Genomic DNA, 16,367 nt, shown 5'->3' with positions numbered 1-16,367 from the left:
GACCTGAGCCCTCTGCGCCCACAGGCAGCGCTGCAGGTGGGCGGGCACGGCGAGCGGCTGACGCAGTGCCGGGAGGTGGTGCTCACCACGTCCAAGGCCATCCCGGTGCAGGTGGACGGCGAGCCCTGCAAGCTCACCGCCTCGCGCATTCGCATCGCCCTGCGCAACCAGGCCACCATGGTGCAGAAGGCCAAGCGGCGCAGCGCCACGCCCCTGCACAGCGAGTACGTCCCCTCCCGGCCTCCGTGCCCCGGGCCCACGGCCAGCCTGCCCTTCGCTGAGCCTCGACTTCCCCAGCTGGAAAGTGGCTAACGGTCCCTCTGCCCCAGGGCCCTCGCCAAGTCCCCTCTTATTGCCCCGCCCTCAGCCAGCAGCCGGTGCCCGAGCAGCTACAGATCCAAGTGAGCAGGGTCAGCATGCACGACTATGACGCCCTGCATTACGACAAGGAGCAGCTCAAGGAGGCCTGTGAGCGGCATGCAGGGCTCACGGGGTGGGGCAGGGGAGGGACGGCTGAAGAGCCACTGAGTCCCCGAAGGGCCGGGCAGTGGGATGTAGCCGGCTGCTCACCGCCTGCTCCGTCTTCCAGCCGTGCCGCTGGGCACCGTGGTGGTCCCAGGAGACAGTGACCTAGAGCTCTGCCGCGCCCACATCGAGAGGCTCCAGCAGGTGAGGCGGCGGCGGCCGAGCCTACCCTGCGCTGTTCCCTCCCGCCCCTGGTTCTGTCCTCACCCAGCCCCCGCCTTCCTTCTCACAGGAGCCGGAAGGTGCTGGAGCCATGTTCCCGGCGTGCCAAAAACTGTCCGCCAAGTGGTGCTTCTTGGACGGTAAGTGGCCCCGGAGGTCCACGCCCTGCCTCCTCCCTGGGGGTCCTGGGTCGGGGCAGCAGAAGGCCTGGGCCTGGACAAGGGACCCTGTGTCCTCAGCCAGCTCCCTGTCTCCCACAGCCACCACTGCCAGCCGCTTCTACAGGATCGACCGAGCCCAGGTGAGCACCGCCGTCCTCTCGCCTACAGCGTCTTCATGTTCCATAGCACTCAGATCGCCCATGTCCATGGACAGGCACGGCCCTGCCTCCAGAATGGGGTGCACAGGGACGGTGCCAACAGGGAAAGGGGGCCGGTGTACCCAGAAAAGGCTTGCCGGGCAGGTGGGAGGGCCTCAGAGTGCAGGTGCCATCCAGGAAGACAAAGAAAAAGCACATCTGGCCAGGGGTCAGGTTGCCTGGAAAAAGGTTTCTCAGTGGAAGGGTCTGGTAGGCCCAGGACACAGAGGTCAGTGCCTAGGCGTGGGGATGGGAAAGGGGAGGGGGGAATGGAGAGGTGAGGGGCAGAGGGGAGCAGGCCACTCGCCTGCCTGCCTCTTGCCAGTGTTCACGCCCAGAGCAGAGGCTTCTTCAAGTTCCGCCAGCCTGCGGCCCCTGCACCCACCATCGGCTGCCCTGGAAGGCTGTGACCCTGCACCCTGACCCTCAGTCCTTGCCTCACTACCCACAGGAACACCTCAACTATGTGACTGAGATCGCCCAGGACGAGATTTATATCCTGGACCCAGAGCTGCTGGGGGCATCGGCCCGGCCTGACCTCCAAACCCCCACTTCTCCTCTCCCCACCTCCCCCTGCTCACCCACACCCCAGTGAGTCCCGGGCTCCCCCAGTCCCTGGTTTAAGTCCCACCTGTAATCCAGCCGTTCCCAAAGCTCTGCCTTCAGCCCCAGCCACTTCCCTGGGTGCAGGCCTCGCACTCAGCTAGCTGCCTTTGTGGCCCCATCCTTCCTCCCAACCCATATCGTATGACCCTCCGCATCCTGTCAGCTCTCCCCCCACACCTGATCACACCCCCATCTAAGCCACCGTGCCCCTGCCTCCGGCCTCCTGCTCCCCAGCCTAGAACCCAGTACCCTGTGGGCATTGCAGGGCACACGGCCTGTGCCTGCCCCCTCCTCTCCGTCACCGCAGGCCGCAGGCCGGCCCCACTTGCCCCTCGGTTCTCTGAGGCTCAAGTTTGCCCGCCTCCGCACTTGCCTTTGCTGCCTCAGACACTTCCTGTTCTTCACCTACACCTGGTGTTTCCTCCCCAGAGGAGTCTTCCTGGGAGCCTCATCTGACGCTGCCGTTCAATCACACTACCCTGTCCTGTGTTCTCCATAGCACTTCCTGCTCTCAAAAGACTATTTATTTATCCACTTGTTGGTCTCCCCGGCTAGAATGTAAGCTCCCTGAGAGCCAGGCTCCGTGTGCCGTGGTCACTGTGGTGTCTGCAGCACCTAGGGCAGCACGTGGCATGTAGGAGGCACTCAATAAATCACTGAAAGAATGAAGGGCGCCCCTGCTTGGAGCTGGAAGGTGGCGGGCCGGCCTGTGCTGTAGCTGGGTCATGTCTCACCCCACTCTGTTCGTAGGTCACTGCCAGGGGATGCTGCCCCCCCTAAAGGTGAGGCTTCTCCCTGGTCATCAGCATGAGGTGGTGGGGAGGTGGGCCTCACACACAGCCTTACGCAGACACACCTGCTGAGGTACACGCGGTCACATTCACCATGAGCCCAGCCCCCGGGACACGTGCCCAGCAGCCCCATGTGTACATTCACCCACCAGCATAGCCCAGGCCTCCGGGCCTGGCGTGTAACAGGCAGGTGTTCCTGCAGGTGAAGAGCTGGTTGAGGCTGCCAAGAGGAACGACTTCTGTAAGGTACCAGCGCCCTGGCTCCGTGTCTTCTCCTCAGCAGCCCCCTCCAGCACCGGGGAGCGGTGCCTCTGGGTGGGCAGAGAGCTGGCCTGTCCAGGCACAGTCTGTGGTCGCCTTGCCCTCAGCAGGGTCTCTGTGGTGATTGTCCCATTCCGCCTTGCCCCAGTCCAGCCCACAATCTGTGTCCCTTCCTAGGGGCTTCCTAGCTCAGTCAGCCTGTCCCCAATGCTCAGAAAGGAGCGGGTCTTAGAGGAACCGCGGGCTCCAGGGCCTGGGTCCTCGGGGTGAGATAAGCCCTGACACTCCGGAAAGACCTCCCCTGGGGAGGGGTGTGTGTGAGCACGCTGCTGCCAGGCCTGTAGCCTGTGAGTTGGGGGGCATTTCTGTGGCTGGAAAGGCTGGGCCAGAGGAGCCCCAGCCCCGCTCTGCCTCCCGCCCTCAGCTCCAGGAGCTGCACCGAGCTGGGGGGGACCTCATGCACCGAGATGGTCAGAGTCGCACGCTCCTGCACCACGCAGTCAGCACTGGCAGCAAGGAAGTGGTCCGCTACCTGCTGGACCACGGTAAGCTGTGCCACGGGGGCCCCTGGGCTGGGCCCCGGAAGGGAAGAGAGGCTGCCAGGCCTCTGACCTGTCCCTCCCCTCTCCACCAGCCCCCCAGGAGATCCTTGATGCTGTAGAGGAAAAGTGAGTATCCGGCAGTGCAGGACCCTTGGTTACCCTGGAAACTGCCATCTTCAACCCCTTCTGTTTGGTCTGTGGGCGCCCATAAACCCTTTCCGGCCAATCTGTCCTCCTCTAGGCCACACCCCCTTATCCTAGGGCCCCAAACTTCCTGCCCTTTCTGGTGGCCCTCGGGAGACAGATGGGAGGGCTTAGAGGACCGGATGGGGTCCACAGCCAGCCCCTGTTCCCCAGCGGGGAGACGTGTCTGCACCAGGCAGCGGCCCTGGGCCAGCGCACCATCTGCCACTACATCGTGGAAGCAGGGGCCTCGCTCATGAAGACAGACCAGCAGGTGAGCAGATCCACAGGATGGGCAAGGAGTCCACGGAGGCCCCACCAACGCTCTCCCAGACTTGGGCCCTTGTGAGAGGGAAGCCTGGGGGAGGGCCAGCCACCTCTGAGGATGCCTTAAGAAACCTGAGCCCGCTGGGGTGGGGCTGACCCAGCCGGCCCAGCCTCCCTCCCCCGCCCGCAGCACCTGCCCTCCCCTCAGCCTGGTCCCGGCTCCTCCCTCCTCCAGGGCGACACTCCCCGGCAGCGGGCAGAGAAGGCTCAGGACACGGAGCTGGCCGCCTACCTGGAGAACCGGCAGCACTACCAGATGATTCAGCGGGAGGACCAGGAGACGGCTGTGTAGCAGGGCCAGTGCCGAGGAGAGACAGCACCGGCCAGCGCACCAGCCCCCTCCTCACTGCCACATTCCAGTCGGACAGCCAGGGGGACCCAGGCCCCCGGAAGGAGCCTCTGCTGCCCCCCGAGGAGCCGCCCTAACGAGGGCTGGATTCTGAGGAGCGACAGCATCTCACCTACCCCCCTGAGCCCCGGCCTGACCTGGAGGCCCTCTCCCCGGGGGAGTAGGAGACTGGACTGGACTGGGCAGGCCAATGGGGAGCTGGAGCTGGGCCACTGCAGGCGGCCCTCACCCCCAGTGGGTGCCTCCCTGGTGTTTGGGAGGGAGGGGGAGAGGGGCTGGAAGCTCTATGAGGAAGCCTTCCCAGTCACCTGGTCCTTAAGGGCCCTGCTCCGAGGCTCCTGGGAGCCCCGTCCCCACTCCTGCTCTGACCCCATCTTCCCACCAACCTGGAGCCTGCTGCAATCGCCTGCCCGCTGCCCTGCTTGGCACCTACCCCACTGACCTTCCCCAGTATTTCCTGGAGGACTGTGGCCTGGGGGTTGGGGTGGGGCTCTCATGGTGACTTGTTTACAGCTGGGTGTGACTCAGTAAAGAGATTTTTTTTTTTCCTTTCTGCATTTCTTTTCTTGCGGGATATGACAGAACAGCGGCGTCTGCTGGGGTATCCTCAGAGTGGGGGGATGGACACTGTGAGCCCAGACCTTTCTCTGGGTCTCCTCAGGGAGTGGGGCCCAAGGGTCTGCCCCGGACCTGACCTCGGCCCGGCTGCCTAGCTCGGTGGGGCGAAGGGAGGAGTCGAGTTCCTCCCCTTCCCGCTTCCCGCCGGGACGATAACAATGAAAGTGAAAGAAGGGGGGCCGGGGCCGGATTGGATTCTTATGTCTGTTTGCCCTGTGGCCTCGGGCAAGCCCCCTCCCCCAGGCCTCAGCTTTCGCTGTTTAGGGGGGTTCGGGTGAGGTGATCCCCAGCCCCCAGGGTGGGCCTGTGCTGCTGCCGCCTGAGCCAGGTCTGGAACTTCTCAGAACTTGTCAGCTCCCAAGTCTTCCCCAACCCAGGCCCGCGGGTTCCTCCTCCAGCTCCCCCACCCCCATCCCCAAACCTGGGCTCCGGGAAAGGCGCAGCGCCAACCCCTCCGACCCTGTGCCTCCTCCGGGGTCCCCGGCTCCCAGCCGAGCGGAGCGCCTCCCTGCACCGGAGGCGAAGCATCTGGGGGCTGACTCCCTTCCCAGCAGCAATGGGGGGCCTGGGGCCCAGCAGGCCCCGGGGAGCGGAGCGGGACCCCGACGGGGTTAAACAAGGCGCCGGGGACGGAGCCACGGGAGCTGGGACGCGGGCCGGAGATGCACCGGGTCCCCGGGCACGCCTCCCCGAAGGCCGGGCAGGGAGGCCGGCGTCCTCCGGGAAGTGGGGGTGGCCCCTGGGAGGGGGCAGAGGGCGGGGAAAGCTGGGGCCAGGGACTGGGGGTCCCCGGGCCAGACGAAGGCCCGGGGTCCGGGGACCCTGGGCTCAGAAAGTGGGGGGAGGAGGGAGGTAGGGGCTGGAGAGCCAGGCCTCTGCGGGCGGAGGGCACCGTCCGGGCGAAGCGGGGATGCGGGACGGGCGGCGCGCAGCCGGGGCGGAGGCGCCAGGAGCCGGGCGCGGGGCGGGGGGCGGGGACGCCGGGGGCGGGCGGGCGGGGGCGGGGGCGGGGGGCGGCGCGGGTTTGTGGGGAGGGGGCGGGCCCTTCCTCCGTGGTGGGGGGAGACGGGGGAGGGGGCGGGGGCCCATGTGACCGGCTCAGACCGGTTCTGGAGACAAAAGGGGCCGCAGCGGCCGGAGCGGGACGGGCCAGCGCTGGAGGGAGCGCAGCGTCGCGGGCAGCGAGCGAGTGAGCGTGGGGCCGGGGCGGCCGCGGTCCGCCGGGGGCCGGGGGACCAGGCGGGTCCGAGCCGCGTCCTGGGGGGCGCCTCCCGGCTGTGCGCCCTCGGGGAACCGGGCCCTCGAGTCCGCCCGCCGCCACATGAGCGGCCGGAGCCCCTGGGCCTGGGAGGGAGGGAGGGAGGGAGGGAAGGCTGCGGGGCGGTCCGCGCGTGGCTCCGTGGGGCAGGTGGCGGGCGCGTGACTCGGACCCTCTCCCCCAGGATGCAGCACCGAGGCTTCCTCCTCCTCCTCGCCCTCCTCACCCTGCTGCTGGCGCTCACCTCGGCGGCGGCCAAAAAGAAAGGTGGTGGGAGGTCTGGGGGTGGAAGGGTGGAGGGGGGGCTGGGGGCGGGCAGGGGAGGCCGGGAGCCCTGGCAGGAGGGGGAGCCCCGGGTGCTGAGCCCTGTTCCCCGTGCGCCGCAGACAAAGTGAAGAAGGGCGGCCCGGGCGGCGAGTGCGCCGAGTGGACCTGGGGGCCCTGCGCCCCGAGCAGCAAGGACTGCGGCGCGGGCTTCCGCGAGGGGACCTGCGGCGCCCAGACCCAGCGCCTGCGGTGCCGGGTGCCGTGCAACTGGAAGAAGGAGTTCGGAGGTGAGGGGGGGCCCGGCGGGAGGGGCAGGGACGGGGGGGGGGTGTGCGGGCACAGGCTCCCCGAAGCCCGGGCAGCCCGGCTCTGACCCTGGGCCCCGCCTCTCCTGCCAGCCGACTGCAAGTACAAGTTCGAGAGCTGGGGGGCGTGTGATGGCACCTCGGGCACCAAAGCCCGCCAGGGCACCCTGAAGAAGGCGCGGTACAATGCCCAGTGCCAGGAGACCATCCGCGTAACCAAGCCCTGCACCCCCAAGACCAAAGCCAAAGCCAAAGGTCAGCAGCCGGGAGAGGGGAGAGGGGGCAGGGGCGGGGGGTGGGGGAGAACTGCCCCCACCTGTGAGGGGAATGGTTAAGCCTGAGGTTTGGGGCCCTGGTGAGGGAGCCCCTGTCTGTAGGGACATCTTAGGGGGAAATTGGGGGGGGGGGGCATGTATTGAGGTCCACCGGCCGGTGCCCAGGTGGCAGGAGATCCTTCTGGCTCCGGCAGGACAGTCTGGCTGCTCTGGGAGCATCTGCTTAGAGTCCAGGGCGAACGCTAGAAGGGCTGGGCTTTGTTCCCCTGTCCAGCCCGTGGAGCCCCTGGTCAGCGTGCCCTTCCTAGCATGGAGGGCTTCTCTGTCCTCATGGCATCCCTGAGTCCCCGCAGCCCAGAGGCCCTCCCTCAGGCTAGGCGGGGAGGCTGTTGCCCAGGGTTGCGGACTGGGAACTGGAGGATCTGACCCCCAGGGAAAGTTCCAGCTGGGAGAGTGGGGAAGGGCCCGCAGCGTAATGGCTGCCCTGTCCCACCGGCTTTCAGGTCCCCTGATGGAGCACCACTAGGGGGCAGAGTTTCCTTCTCCCTGAGGAGCAGAGGCATCACCTGAATTCTCCTAACGAGCATTTCTTTCTTGTTTTACAGCCAAGAAAGGGAAGGGAAAGGACTAGAGGCCCTGGCCCCCGTCCTCCCTCTCCCCCGGCCCCAGAGGAACCCACCAGTGCCTTTTGTGACTCTTCAGCTTTATCAATCATGCCCTTTCCTCTCCCCCACCCCCCAAGTGCCCAGAGTGGGGAGGGACAAGGGATTCTGGCAGCTTGAGCCTCCCCCAAAGGGAGAATTTGATTCTCATTCCCCTATTTTCTTACCCACAATGATGCCATTGCTAAAAAAAAGAAACAAAAAAAACAAATAAAACTCATTTTCTCCCAATAAAAGCTTTCTTTTTTAATATATAAAAGCCCCTTCCTGGGGATTTGGCTGTGGTAATCTGTTGGGAGGGGAGAGTGTGGAGGGAAAGGTGGCTTTCCTGGGGGCTCGGTGCTCCCAGGAGCTCATAGAAAAAGACCAGTTTTGACATTTATTCCACGGCCCCCCTCTGCCCCGTGAAAGGGCACCCCCATCGAGGCCTCTGAGCCTTTCCGTCCTTGTCCGGGGCCACGCCACAGCTGGGGCAGGAACCCACAAGACTAGGCTGACACTCCCAGGCAAAGGTCCTTGGGTCCAGCCACTGCCAATCCGGAAGGTTCTATCTGTAAAGATAAGGGTTGCTTGCCAGCCTTAACCCCCACCTTCACTGGCACTGAAAACGGTGGGTAAAGTCCATTTCTGTCTGGTGACCAAGGCCTCTGTCACTCTGCAGAGGCCAAAGGAACGCCACAGCCCCACCTCCACTAGGTCACAGCCCCTCCTTCACTCTGTGTGACCTGCTTGGGAGGGGAGGGCTCTTCAGAGTCAGTTGGCTGTTCCCCGCTCAGGCTGGGACCCTGGGAGGCCAGGCCTCGCTCCTGAGTGTGAATGGAGGACCTGCTGGCCCATTCTGACTGACTGGCCGGGGTTGGGGCTGGGCTGCAAAAGGCGGGTGCCCCAGAGCCCACTCTGCCTGGCCTCCAGCCAGCCCGCCCACCAAACCAGGACCTGGCCAAGTAGCTGCAGCAAGGAGTGGGGTTTGGGAGAGGGGGCTGAGCCTTCATGCAGGGTGCAGGGGGGCAGAAAGCACCGGTTACAACAGAATGGGGAACCCTACTCTCCTCCTGAGTCCCCTCCTTTACTAAGCATTGGCCTCTGCTTCTCCCAAGGGGCTCCTGGCTTCTGCTCCCCTCCAGATGTCCATTCTTCCAGCCCCGCTGGTTAGTCATAGGGCCAGTGTCCCTGTAGGCCAGTGTCCCCGTAGGCCGGTGCCCCTGAAGGCCAGTGTCCCCGAAGGCCGGTGCCCCCAGCTCCCTGAGGCGGACAAGAGAGATGAGTCAGGCAGTCCTAGTTCAGACCCTTCCTAGGCTGACCCTCTGAGCAAAGAGCTGGTCCCTGAATCCAGCCAGAGCTTCCTCCTGAGCCTCACAGGGCCTGGGACCTCGGCCTCTTCAGCGACCGTGGACACGAGAGGTGCCTCCACACCTTGCCCCCACACAGCGGAGCCACGTGGTCCCACAGCACACACATGCGACCACCAGGACCTCCTCCGACGCCCCTGCCTGTCTACCTGGCAGTGCCGATGTTCCGATACTGGCACAGCAGCAGGTGCCGGAAGGTCTTTTTGAAGGTGGCGTTGCAGAGGGCGTAGCAGGCGGGGTTGATGGTGCTGTTGACGTAGCAGAGCCAGTAGCCGATGGACCACGCCGTCTCGGGGACGCACTTTTGGCAGAAGGTGTTCACCAGGACCATGACGTTGTAGGGCGTCCAGGTGAGGATGAAGGCCAGCAGGATGGCGAAGATGGTGCGCGTCACCTTGCGCTCCCGGGCCGCCATCTGCCGCTTCTTGCGCACCTGGTTGCGGGCGATGCTGGCGAACTTGCGGGCCACGTTGGCCGCCGGGCGCATGCCCGCAGGCGCGGCCGGCACGATCTCGATGGCCGTCACGCACTCGTTGCCCGTCTGCTTCGTCACGATCTGGATCTTGGACCATTTGGAGGCGGGGTTGAGGGCCCGGGGCTGCAGGCGAGGGGTGGGCGTGGCGGGGGCGGTGGTGACCTCCGTGGTGGACAGCTCCGTGGGCGGCCGCTCCTTGGCGTTGTGGGTGGCGCTGCCCGAGCTGGACTCGTTGGACGTGTCCTTGTCGGCCACGGGGCGCGGCGGCGGGGGCGGCAGGGCGGGCGGGGGCGCCTCCTCCAGCTTCCCGTTGCGCTGCTCCTCCCGGGCGGCCTGCGGGGGCGCCTTCTTGACGCTCTGCTTCATCAGGGGGCTCTTGAGGAAGGCCAGGGGCTTGGCCTTCTTCTCCTTGGGGCCCTCCGGCCGGTGCTTGTGCACGCGGCTGCGGCTGGCCAGGGAGATGTGGATGTACAGCACCGTCATGATGACCACGGGCAGGTAGAAGGCGGCGATGGCCGTGCCGAAGGTCACCGCCGGGTTGGACAGGAACTGGATGGAGCACTCGTTGTCCGGCACCGTCCGCTCGCCCACCACAAACTGCCAGAACAGGATGGCGGGCGCCCAGAGCACGAAGGACAGGACCCAGGCGGCGGCGATCATGAGGCCGGCCATCTTGGTGGTGCGCCGGGCCGGGTAGGTGAGGGGCTTGGTGACGCAGAAGTAGCGGTCGAAGCTGATGATGAGCAGGTTCATGACCGAGGCGTTGCTCACCACGTAGTCCAGGGCCAGCCAAAGGTCGCAGACCACGGCGCCCAGCGGCCAGTAGCCCTTGATGATGTACACGGTGTAGAGGTTCATAGAGAACGCGCCGATGATGAGGTCGGCGCACGCTAGGCTGAAGAGGAAGTAGTTGTTGACCGTCTGCAGCTGCCTGTTGACCTTGATGGACAGCATCACCAGGATGTTGCCCACCACGGTCACCAGGCTCAGCGAGCCCGTCACCGTGACGATGAAGACCACCTCCACGGTCTCGTAGCGGCTATGGGCTGCCGTGACCAGGCGCACAGACTGGTTGCCTGAGCTGCCGTCGACGGGCGTGAAGTTGGCCATTCTGGCCGCGGTGTCTGGAGGAGGGAGGAGAGAGAGGAAAGGTGGGCTGTTGAAGCGGATTGGAAGGGTAATGTGGGGTGACTGGAGTCAAGGGGCCAGAGGAACCTCATGTCCATCATTTACTGAGTGAGCGCTGAGGGCTGCGGTTACAGAGCGCGTGAGACACCCTCGGCCCCCACTCTCACGGAGTTTACAATCGGATCAGGAGAGACAAACAGTGAGCAATGACAAAGAAGTGCTAGGAAGAAAGCAAGGGAGAGTGATGGCACAGAGTGGGTGGGGGACAGACAGGGCTGTCCCCTGCTGGCTGAGCAGGGAGGCCTCTCCTCTCCAAGGAGGTGACCTGGGTGATGACAAGGAGGCAGCCACGGGGGCTTCAGAAAGAGGCCTCGTCAAGGGCAATGGCCCTGAGGCATGTGTGAGGCAAGGACCGGGGGCCAGTGTGGGTGGGACCCAAGGAAGAGAGAGCAGAGGGATGAGTCCAAATGTGGCTCTGGTCAGAAATATTCATTCAGCCTTTGGATCATTTATTTTCTTCTTTTTAAATATATGTTCTGATTGATTTTAGTGAGAGAGGAAGAGGGAGAGGGGAGAGTGACATCCTTTGGCTGCTTCTGCACACTGCCTCCTGGGGTCTTGGTGCAGGGGGCTACCCTTAACCAACTGAGCCACACCAGCCAGGGCAGCATCTTTTTTTTTTTTTTTTTAATTGATTTTTTACAGAGAGGAAGAGAGAGGGACAGAGTCAGAAACATCAATCAGCTGCCCCCTGCACAACCCCCACCAGGGATGCGCCCGCAACCAAGGTACATGCCCTGACCGGAATCGAACCTGGGACCCTTCACTGGACAGGCCCGACGCTCTATCCACTGAGCCAAACCGGTTTCGGCCAGGGCAGCCTCTTGATCGTTTCTTAAGCAAACTACCAGGGACCTGCTCTCCAATCCCTTAGCAGCTAACATTTACCCTCCACTACATGCCTGACACTCTCAGTACTTTTTATCAGTATTAACTCGTTTCATTCTCACACAAACCTATGAGGTAATACTGCCATTTTCCGCTGCTTATAGATGAGGACACCCAGGTGTTAACCTGACCAGGTGCCACAGCTCCTGACATCACATTCCTGTCCCAGAGCTACGAGTTCTGGCTGAGGGAGGCCCAGAGAGGCCCCGCGATCCCAGCTGGGGCAAGGCCTCCCAGAGGCGCCTGATGATGAGGGGATGGTGCTGTGCGCAGAGGCTCAGGGTAGCACATTCCCCTCCCAGACCTCTCCTCCTGCCCTCGGGCATGGGGGTGAGGTGCGGGCATGGGGGTGAGGTGCCGGGCAGTTTGAATCTGTCAGCAACCAGGGGCTGAGACCCTGGAGCCATCAGGAGCCCAAAGGGCCATCACTGAGGGAAGACACACCTGGCTTCCCAGGGGTCACGGTCAGCCCCCAGGGGTGACAGTGTCCCAGAGGGAAGAGAGGAGCTGCTGCAGGGGGGGAGGGAGGGGCCTATGATCCCAGCTGCTGCAGGGGGGAGGGAGGGCAGCCTTGGTCCCAGTCCGCCAGTTAGGGTCCCTCAGGATAAGGCCCCAGCCCTGAGCCTGCGCTCCCTCCCACCCAGGCTCCTCTGGGCCGCCCCTCCTCCCCTTCCTCTCCCAAACTCGTGCGGGAGGCCCACACCCTGTGCACAGAGCCAGGGCAGCCGCTCTGCCCAGCTCCTTCACACCCGCCGACGCACGCACCGTTACACACACACGCCCGGGCCCATCTCAGCACCCCCAGTCACTGTCATCTACGCAGTTCCGTGCGTGCGTCTGTGTGAGAGAGAAACCGAGGGGGAGAGGCCGCGGGTGTGCAGGGAGGAGGGAGGAAGGGACCAGCACTCTCGCTGCAGCCTGGCTTCAATGCCAGCCGGGACTGTGTGGCCCTAGACATGCCACCTCACCTTCCTGCACCTCTCTCCTTTGCAAACCAGAGAGGATTCCTCAGGACAGCCTCCCTCTTGGGCAGCCATGGGGATCAGCAACTAAACTGCATCTCCAGCCTGAAAATGCACTGGAGGCTGGAGCCGCGTCCCCGTGACCGCCCCCCTGATCCACCATCGCAGACACAGACCCAGGCTCCCGGCCTGGCAGTTTAAATGTGCCAGATCCTTGGTCCTCTGGAGGGAGAGGCTCCGCGATGGATGGTGTCCCCCCCCCCCTCAAAGGTCACAAATGAATCGAGATAACGCCTCCTCCCCAGGGTCCGAGGGCCCCTTTCAGCTCTGAGAGAATCTAGCGGTGGTGCGTACAACCCTGGGCGGGACTGAAATAATGGCTCAGGCGTCACCCTCTGAACTGGGAGGGCTGAAGCACCCGCATGGGGAGGCTGCCCTCTCAGACACACGCAGGCAAGCAAAGTGGGCAGGAGTGGTCTGTCAGCCAGCCCCAAGGGCACTGTGGTGCTAGCCTCTCGGGACCAGGACACAGCCCAGCGAGCCCGGCGAGATCAGAACGGGACCCAAGGTGCCAAACAGGAAAAACATAATCCCTCTTGTTTATTACGTGTTAACAGTGCGAAGGGAATCCCTCTGAGCTTTTAATGTAGATTATCTGGTGTAATCCTCACAGCAGCCTGAAAAGGCAGGCGATAGTAGTCTCCCTCATCTTACAGATGTGTCTTCTCACAGGTGATGATCACGTTAATTAAGTTGCCTAAAATCAGCCAGTGTGTAAGCAGGCACGGGGGCAGGAAGAGAACCCAGGAGCCACGTTCCCGATCCTAAATTCTGCCTCAGAGTTCATTTCCTGCCTCTGCTCTCTCCCCTTTACAACCACACAAATAGGAGTGGGGTGGGCGAGGCTTGGGTAGGGTCCCCACCCATTCCCTCCGCCTCCCCTCACTGAGCTTTCCCAGAGAGATCTCTCCTCTCCATTTGAGGACATCTTGTCTCCAGGAGGTGGCGGGCGGTTTAGTCCCGCTCTGGGCCCGCTTAGGGGGGCTTCCAGATGCAGACGGGGCGAAACGCAGCCCACCCACCCAGCTGTCTTTCTGAACCCCTCAGAGTCCTCCGCAGACATCCTGACCGAGAAACTCTCCCTCCTTTCTCCAGGATCCCGGACGCCTGGCATCCGGCGAGGCCAGCAGCCCCGCCCAGGGCTGTACGCACCGCTAGATGGCGATGTCGGCCCCTGGGCGCCACCAGCTCCGGCCCTCGGGCGGGGAGTCGCTCTGGGTCAACGCCCCCAACTCCACCACGACCACGAACACCGAGGAGGCCCCAGGCCGGGACCCCCTCGCCAGGCCTCGCCCCGGAGCTGCCCTCGGCTCCTCCACGCGGGGTTCAATGAGGGGAAAGTTAAGGGCGGCCGAATTCCACCCGGCACCGGCGAGGAACGTGTGGGCGGGAAGGCGAGTTCGAGTTCTGTGTGTGATGACTGGGGAGCGCGAGCAGAAAGAAGCGAGTAGCTGTCTGCGTGTGTGTGTGTGTGTGTGTGTGTGTGTGTGTGTGTGTGTGTGTGTGCCGCTCAGCCACGCCCGGGTACCAGTGCGCCCCGTGTGTGCGCGAGCATGCTGCGCCGCGTGGACACGTGCATGTGCAAGCCTGTGTGTGTGTGTTGCCTGGCCTGATGGGGCCTGGCGGCTGCACACCGTTCGGGTGTGCCCGCGCCTGCGAGCGTGTCTGCACGGATACATGCGGGGCTGGCAGTGAGTGGCCGCCACACTCCGGACGCCTCTGCTGGGAGGAGATGCCACGCAGGCATTGTCTGTCTGAGCGTCCATCCAGGCGAGCCAAGAGCCGGCTTCTGTGGCCGGGGAAGGGCTGGGGCAGGACAAGGCCCAGGCTGCACTCTGGGTGGCAACGGTCCCCTGACCTCCACACACCACCTCACCTTCCTGCATCTCCTTTGCAAACCAGTTAGCTGCGTGCACAGTGGTCTTGTGCCCCTCACCGCTTCGGTGCCGAGTCCCAGCCTTCTGCACCGGCTTCTGTCGAGGGGCCGCTGCTGGAGTCCCCCCCGCTCGCCTGCGGGACACCAGGCTGGGCTCAGGTGCCCGCTGCGGGTTACCGCCAATGGGCGGCGCCGGGGAGAGGGTGCAGGCAGCGCCTCTGTCACCGGAGGCCCAGGCGCGGGGCTTGGGGTAGGAAAGTGCAGGATTCGTCTCCCACACGCCTCACCCTGGCCCCCGCTGGGGAAGCAGCACGGTGAGCCCTCGCGTCTGGATTGGACACCCCGTTTCTCAAACCCGGGGACTGGGCGGGCCGCTAGGGCCAGGCTGGGACTTGAGGAGGCCCATCTGGAGCTCCTCCACGGTGCCTGGTGGTCCAGGGGCCCCGTCTCTCCAGGGCCCGCCCTCCCCCACCCCTGAGCACGCAGCTCCGGAGCCTCTGGGCGTGGGCACGGTGCTTTACCGGCCCTCGAGCTCCCCAATCCCCTTTCCCGGCCCAACGGGAGCGCCTGCTCCGGACCCCTTGGGGATGGGGGGGCGGGGGCGGTTCTTAGGCTTTCACGCTGGGGCTCCGGGAACGCTGGGGCCCTTGGATCTGTCCCCGGGGGGGCTCGGGAATGCAGGGGAGAGAGAAGGGACGCAGGGGATTTGATCCCGACACTGTGCCTGACACTTCAGTCGAGGAGCCCTGGCATGGGCAACAGCGAGGGAGAGTCCTGGATTGGGGGGTGGGGGGAGGCGCCAGAGAGGGCAGGGGTGCTTTCCGTCGGGGTTCAAGGTCGCCAATGGAGGACTCCATGGCCAAGAGGGGGCTGGCGGCGCGGGGGGTGGGGGCGGGGAGACGGGCGGGAAAAGGGCTCTTTGGGGCTTTGGAGCCCCACGCCCTGCAGAGCCGCCCGTGGGAGGGCTGGAGCGCGGGTCCCGCCCCCGACGGCTGCCCCTGCCTCCCCGCGGCTGCTGGCGGCGGGCACACCCTGTCCGCATCCTGAATGCCCATCGCCTCCCAGAGGCGCACCTGCAGTCTCGGAGCGGTTCCCGGCCTCCCTTCCAGCGGTGCCCTCTGCAGCCCCCGGCCCCGCGCTCGCCCCAAAGAAGCCTGGGGTCCCCCCGTCCCTGTCGGACCTGCCTCTGAGGAGCTTCGGAGGGTCCGCGAGCCCCGCGTCCTTCTCCCCCAGCCGAGTCCCCCCCGCGCCCCCGCGCCGCCGCGGAAGTCACTTACCAGACACCTCCGCCCGCTCCCTTCGCACCTGACAGACGGCGGGACGGGAGGGCGGCCCGTGGGCCAGCGGGCGGGGCGGGCGGCCGGGCGGCCGGGCTGCGGGCCGGGGGCGGGGACCGGGTGCGAGGGGCGGCCCCTGCTCCGCCCGCAGCTCCCGGCGCTGTGGCTCCGACTCGCGCTCACGCTCGCACTTTCCCCGAGCCGCGTGATGTCACGGGGAGGCAGCCAATCCTGGAGGGGCCGCGCCGCCCGCCCGGGGCCGGCTGCCCAACGGGGACGCGCGGGGGGCTCCGTCCGCCGGGGCGTCGGGGACCCCGGCGACGCGCGCCCCTCCTTGGAGCCGGCCGGCAGCTCCCCGCTCGGGCACCGCGGGGACACCACCACCCACGCCGACAGGGCGGCTGAGCTTGGGGGCCCGGCCCTCGGAGAGGCTGGGGGGTGGGGTGGGGTGTCCGCGTTGTCATGGGGATGCGGCGCCCCCTCGCGGGCTGGGGGAGAGCGCTGGCAGCCCCGTCTGGCTGCGCTACCCTCCACCCCCTCCCCTCCGCTCGGACCGGGCACCGGGACTAGGAGGCTGCCTGGCGCCCAGCTTGGACCTCACTCCCTACGTCGCCCCGCGCGCAGTTCGGCCCCAATAGGAGGTGGATGAGTGGGTAGGGTCGGCTCTGCTGCCGCGGCTCCGTCGAGGCAGAGCCGAGGGCCGGAGGTGTCCAACCCCGCGGCTGCGCGCAGGCCGCCGGGCAGCCGGAGCAGAGGGCGCCGTCGGGGCTGGGGAAGCAGCTGTGGGGACAAGAGCGGCGGCG

At 65.4% G+C, this 16,367-nt stretch overlaps 3 protein-coding genes across 12 annotated transcripts in view; 2 read left to right on the top strand and 1 right to left on the bottom strand.

Annotated features, from left to right (window-relative positions):
* DGKZ (diacylglycerol kinase zeta) overlaps positions 1–4,651 on the top strand; it is a 41,301-nt gene extending 36,650 nt beyond the window's left edge. For all 8 annotated transcript variants that reach the window (XM_084896085.1, XM_084896084.1, XM_084896087.1 and 5 more), the window contains 12 exons: positions 25–224; positions 368–468; positions 590–669; positions 758–827; positions 948–988; positions 1,497–1,636; positions 2,402–2,433; positions 2,645–2,688; positions 3,128–3,248; positions 3,338–3,371; positions 3,603–3,702; positions 3,931–4,651. In XM_084896085.1, the coding sequence (XP_084752211.1) occupies positions 25–224; positions 368–468; positions 590–669; positions 758–827; positions 948–988; positions 1,497–1,636; positions 2,402–2,433; positions 2,645–2,688; positions 3,128–3,248; positions 3,338–3,371; positions 3,603–3,702; positions 3,931–4,047 (1,080 nt within the window). In that variant the 3' untranslated portion in view covers positions 4,048–4,651. The remainder of the gene's footprint in view (positions 1–24; positions 225–367; positions 469–589; positions 670–757; positions 828–947; positions 989–1,496; positions 1,637–2,401; positions 2,434–2,644; positions 2,689–3,127; positions 3,249–3,337; positions 3,372–3,602; positions 3,703–3,930) is intronic.
* A 203-nt stretch (positions 4,652–4,854) lies between these two features.
* On the top strand, positions 4,855–7,700 carry MDK (midkine). Of its 3 annotated transcripts, none has more exons than XM_084896134.1 (5): positions 4,855–4,924; positions 6,165–6,247; positions 6,367–6,534; positions 6,646–6,807; positions 7,433–7,700. In XM_084896134.1, the coding sequence occupies exons 1-5, from the start codon at positions 4,881–4,883 to the stop codon at positions 7,456–7,458; spliced, it is 483 nt and encodes a 160-aa protein (XP_084752260.1). In that variant the 5' UTR covers positions 4,855–4,880; the 3' UTR covers positions 7,459–7,700. The 3 variants fall into 3 exon arrangements, with proteins under 3 accessions (XP_084752260.1, XP_084752262.1, XP_084752261.1); XM_084896136.1 differs by having other exon boundaries at positions 4,869–5,050; XM_084896135.1 differs by lacking the exon at positions 4,855–4,924 and adding an exon at positions 5,803–5,911.
* A 1,169-nt stretch (positions 7,701–8,869) lies between these two features.
* On the bottom strand, positions 8,870–10,425 carry CHRM4 (cholinergic receptor muscarinic 4). Its single transcript, XM_084896120.1, has one exon. The coding sequence runs from the start codon at positions 10,421–10,423 to the stop codon at positions 8,984–8,986; it is 1,440 nt and encodes a 479-aa protein (XP_084752246.1). The 5' UTR covers positions 10,424–10,425; the 3' UTR covers positions 8,870–8,983.
* Positions 10,426–16,367: the final 5,942 nt, after the last annotated feature.

Source organism: Pipistrellus hanaki (assembly GCF_964339955.1).
Source record: "Pipistrellus hanaki genome assembly, chromosome: 9".
NCBI classification, from domain to species: Eukaryota; Metazoa; Chordata; class Mammalia; order Chiroptera; family Vespertilionidae; genus Pipistrellus; species Pipistrellus hanaki.
Note: the sequence above shows the minus strand (reverse complement) of the source record. Positions and strands in the feature narration are given on the sequence as shown.

What these genes read in the sequence shown, in the direction of transcription:
- MDK (XM_084896134.1), top strand. Translation starts at nt 4,881, where the DNA reads ATGAAAGTGAAAGAAGGGGGGCCGGGGCCGGATTGGATTCTTAT. An exon ending in GGGCCGGATTGGATTCTTAT is followed by an intron (nt 4,925 to 6,164) that starts GTCTGTTTGCCC and finishes CCTCTCCCCCAG; the next exon opens with GATGCAGCACCGAGGCTTCC. An exon ending in CTGGAAGAAGGAGTTCGGAG is followed by an intron (nt 6,535 to 6,645) that starts GTGAGGGGGGGC and finishes CTCTCCTGCCAG; the next exon opens with CCGACTGCAAGTACAAGTTC.
- CHRM4 (XM_084896120.1), bottom strand. Translation starts at nt 10,423, where the DNA reads ATGGCCAACTTCACGCCCGTCGACGGCAGCTCAGGCAACCAGTCTGTG.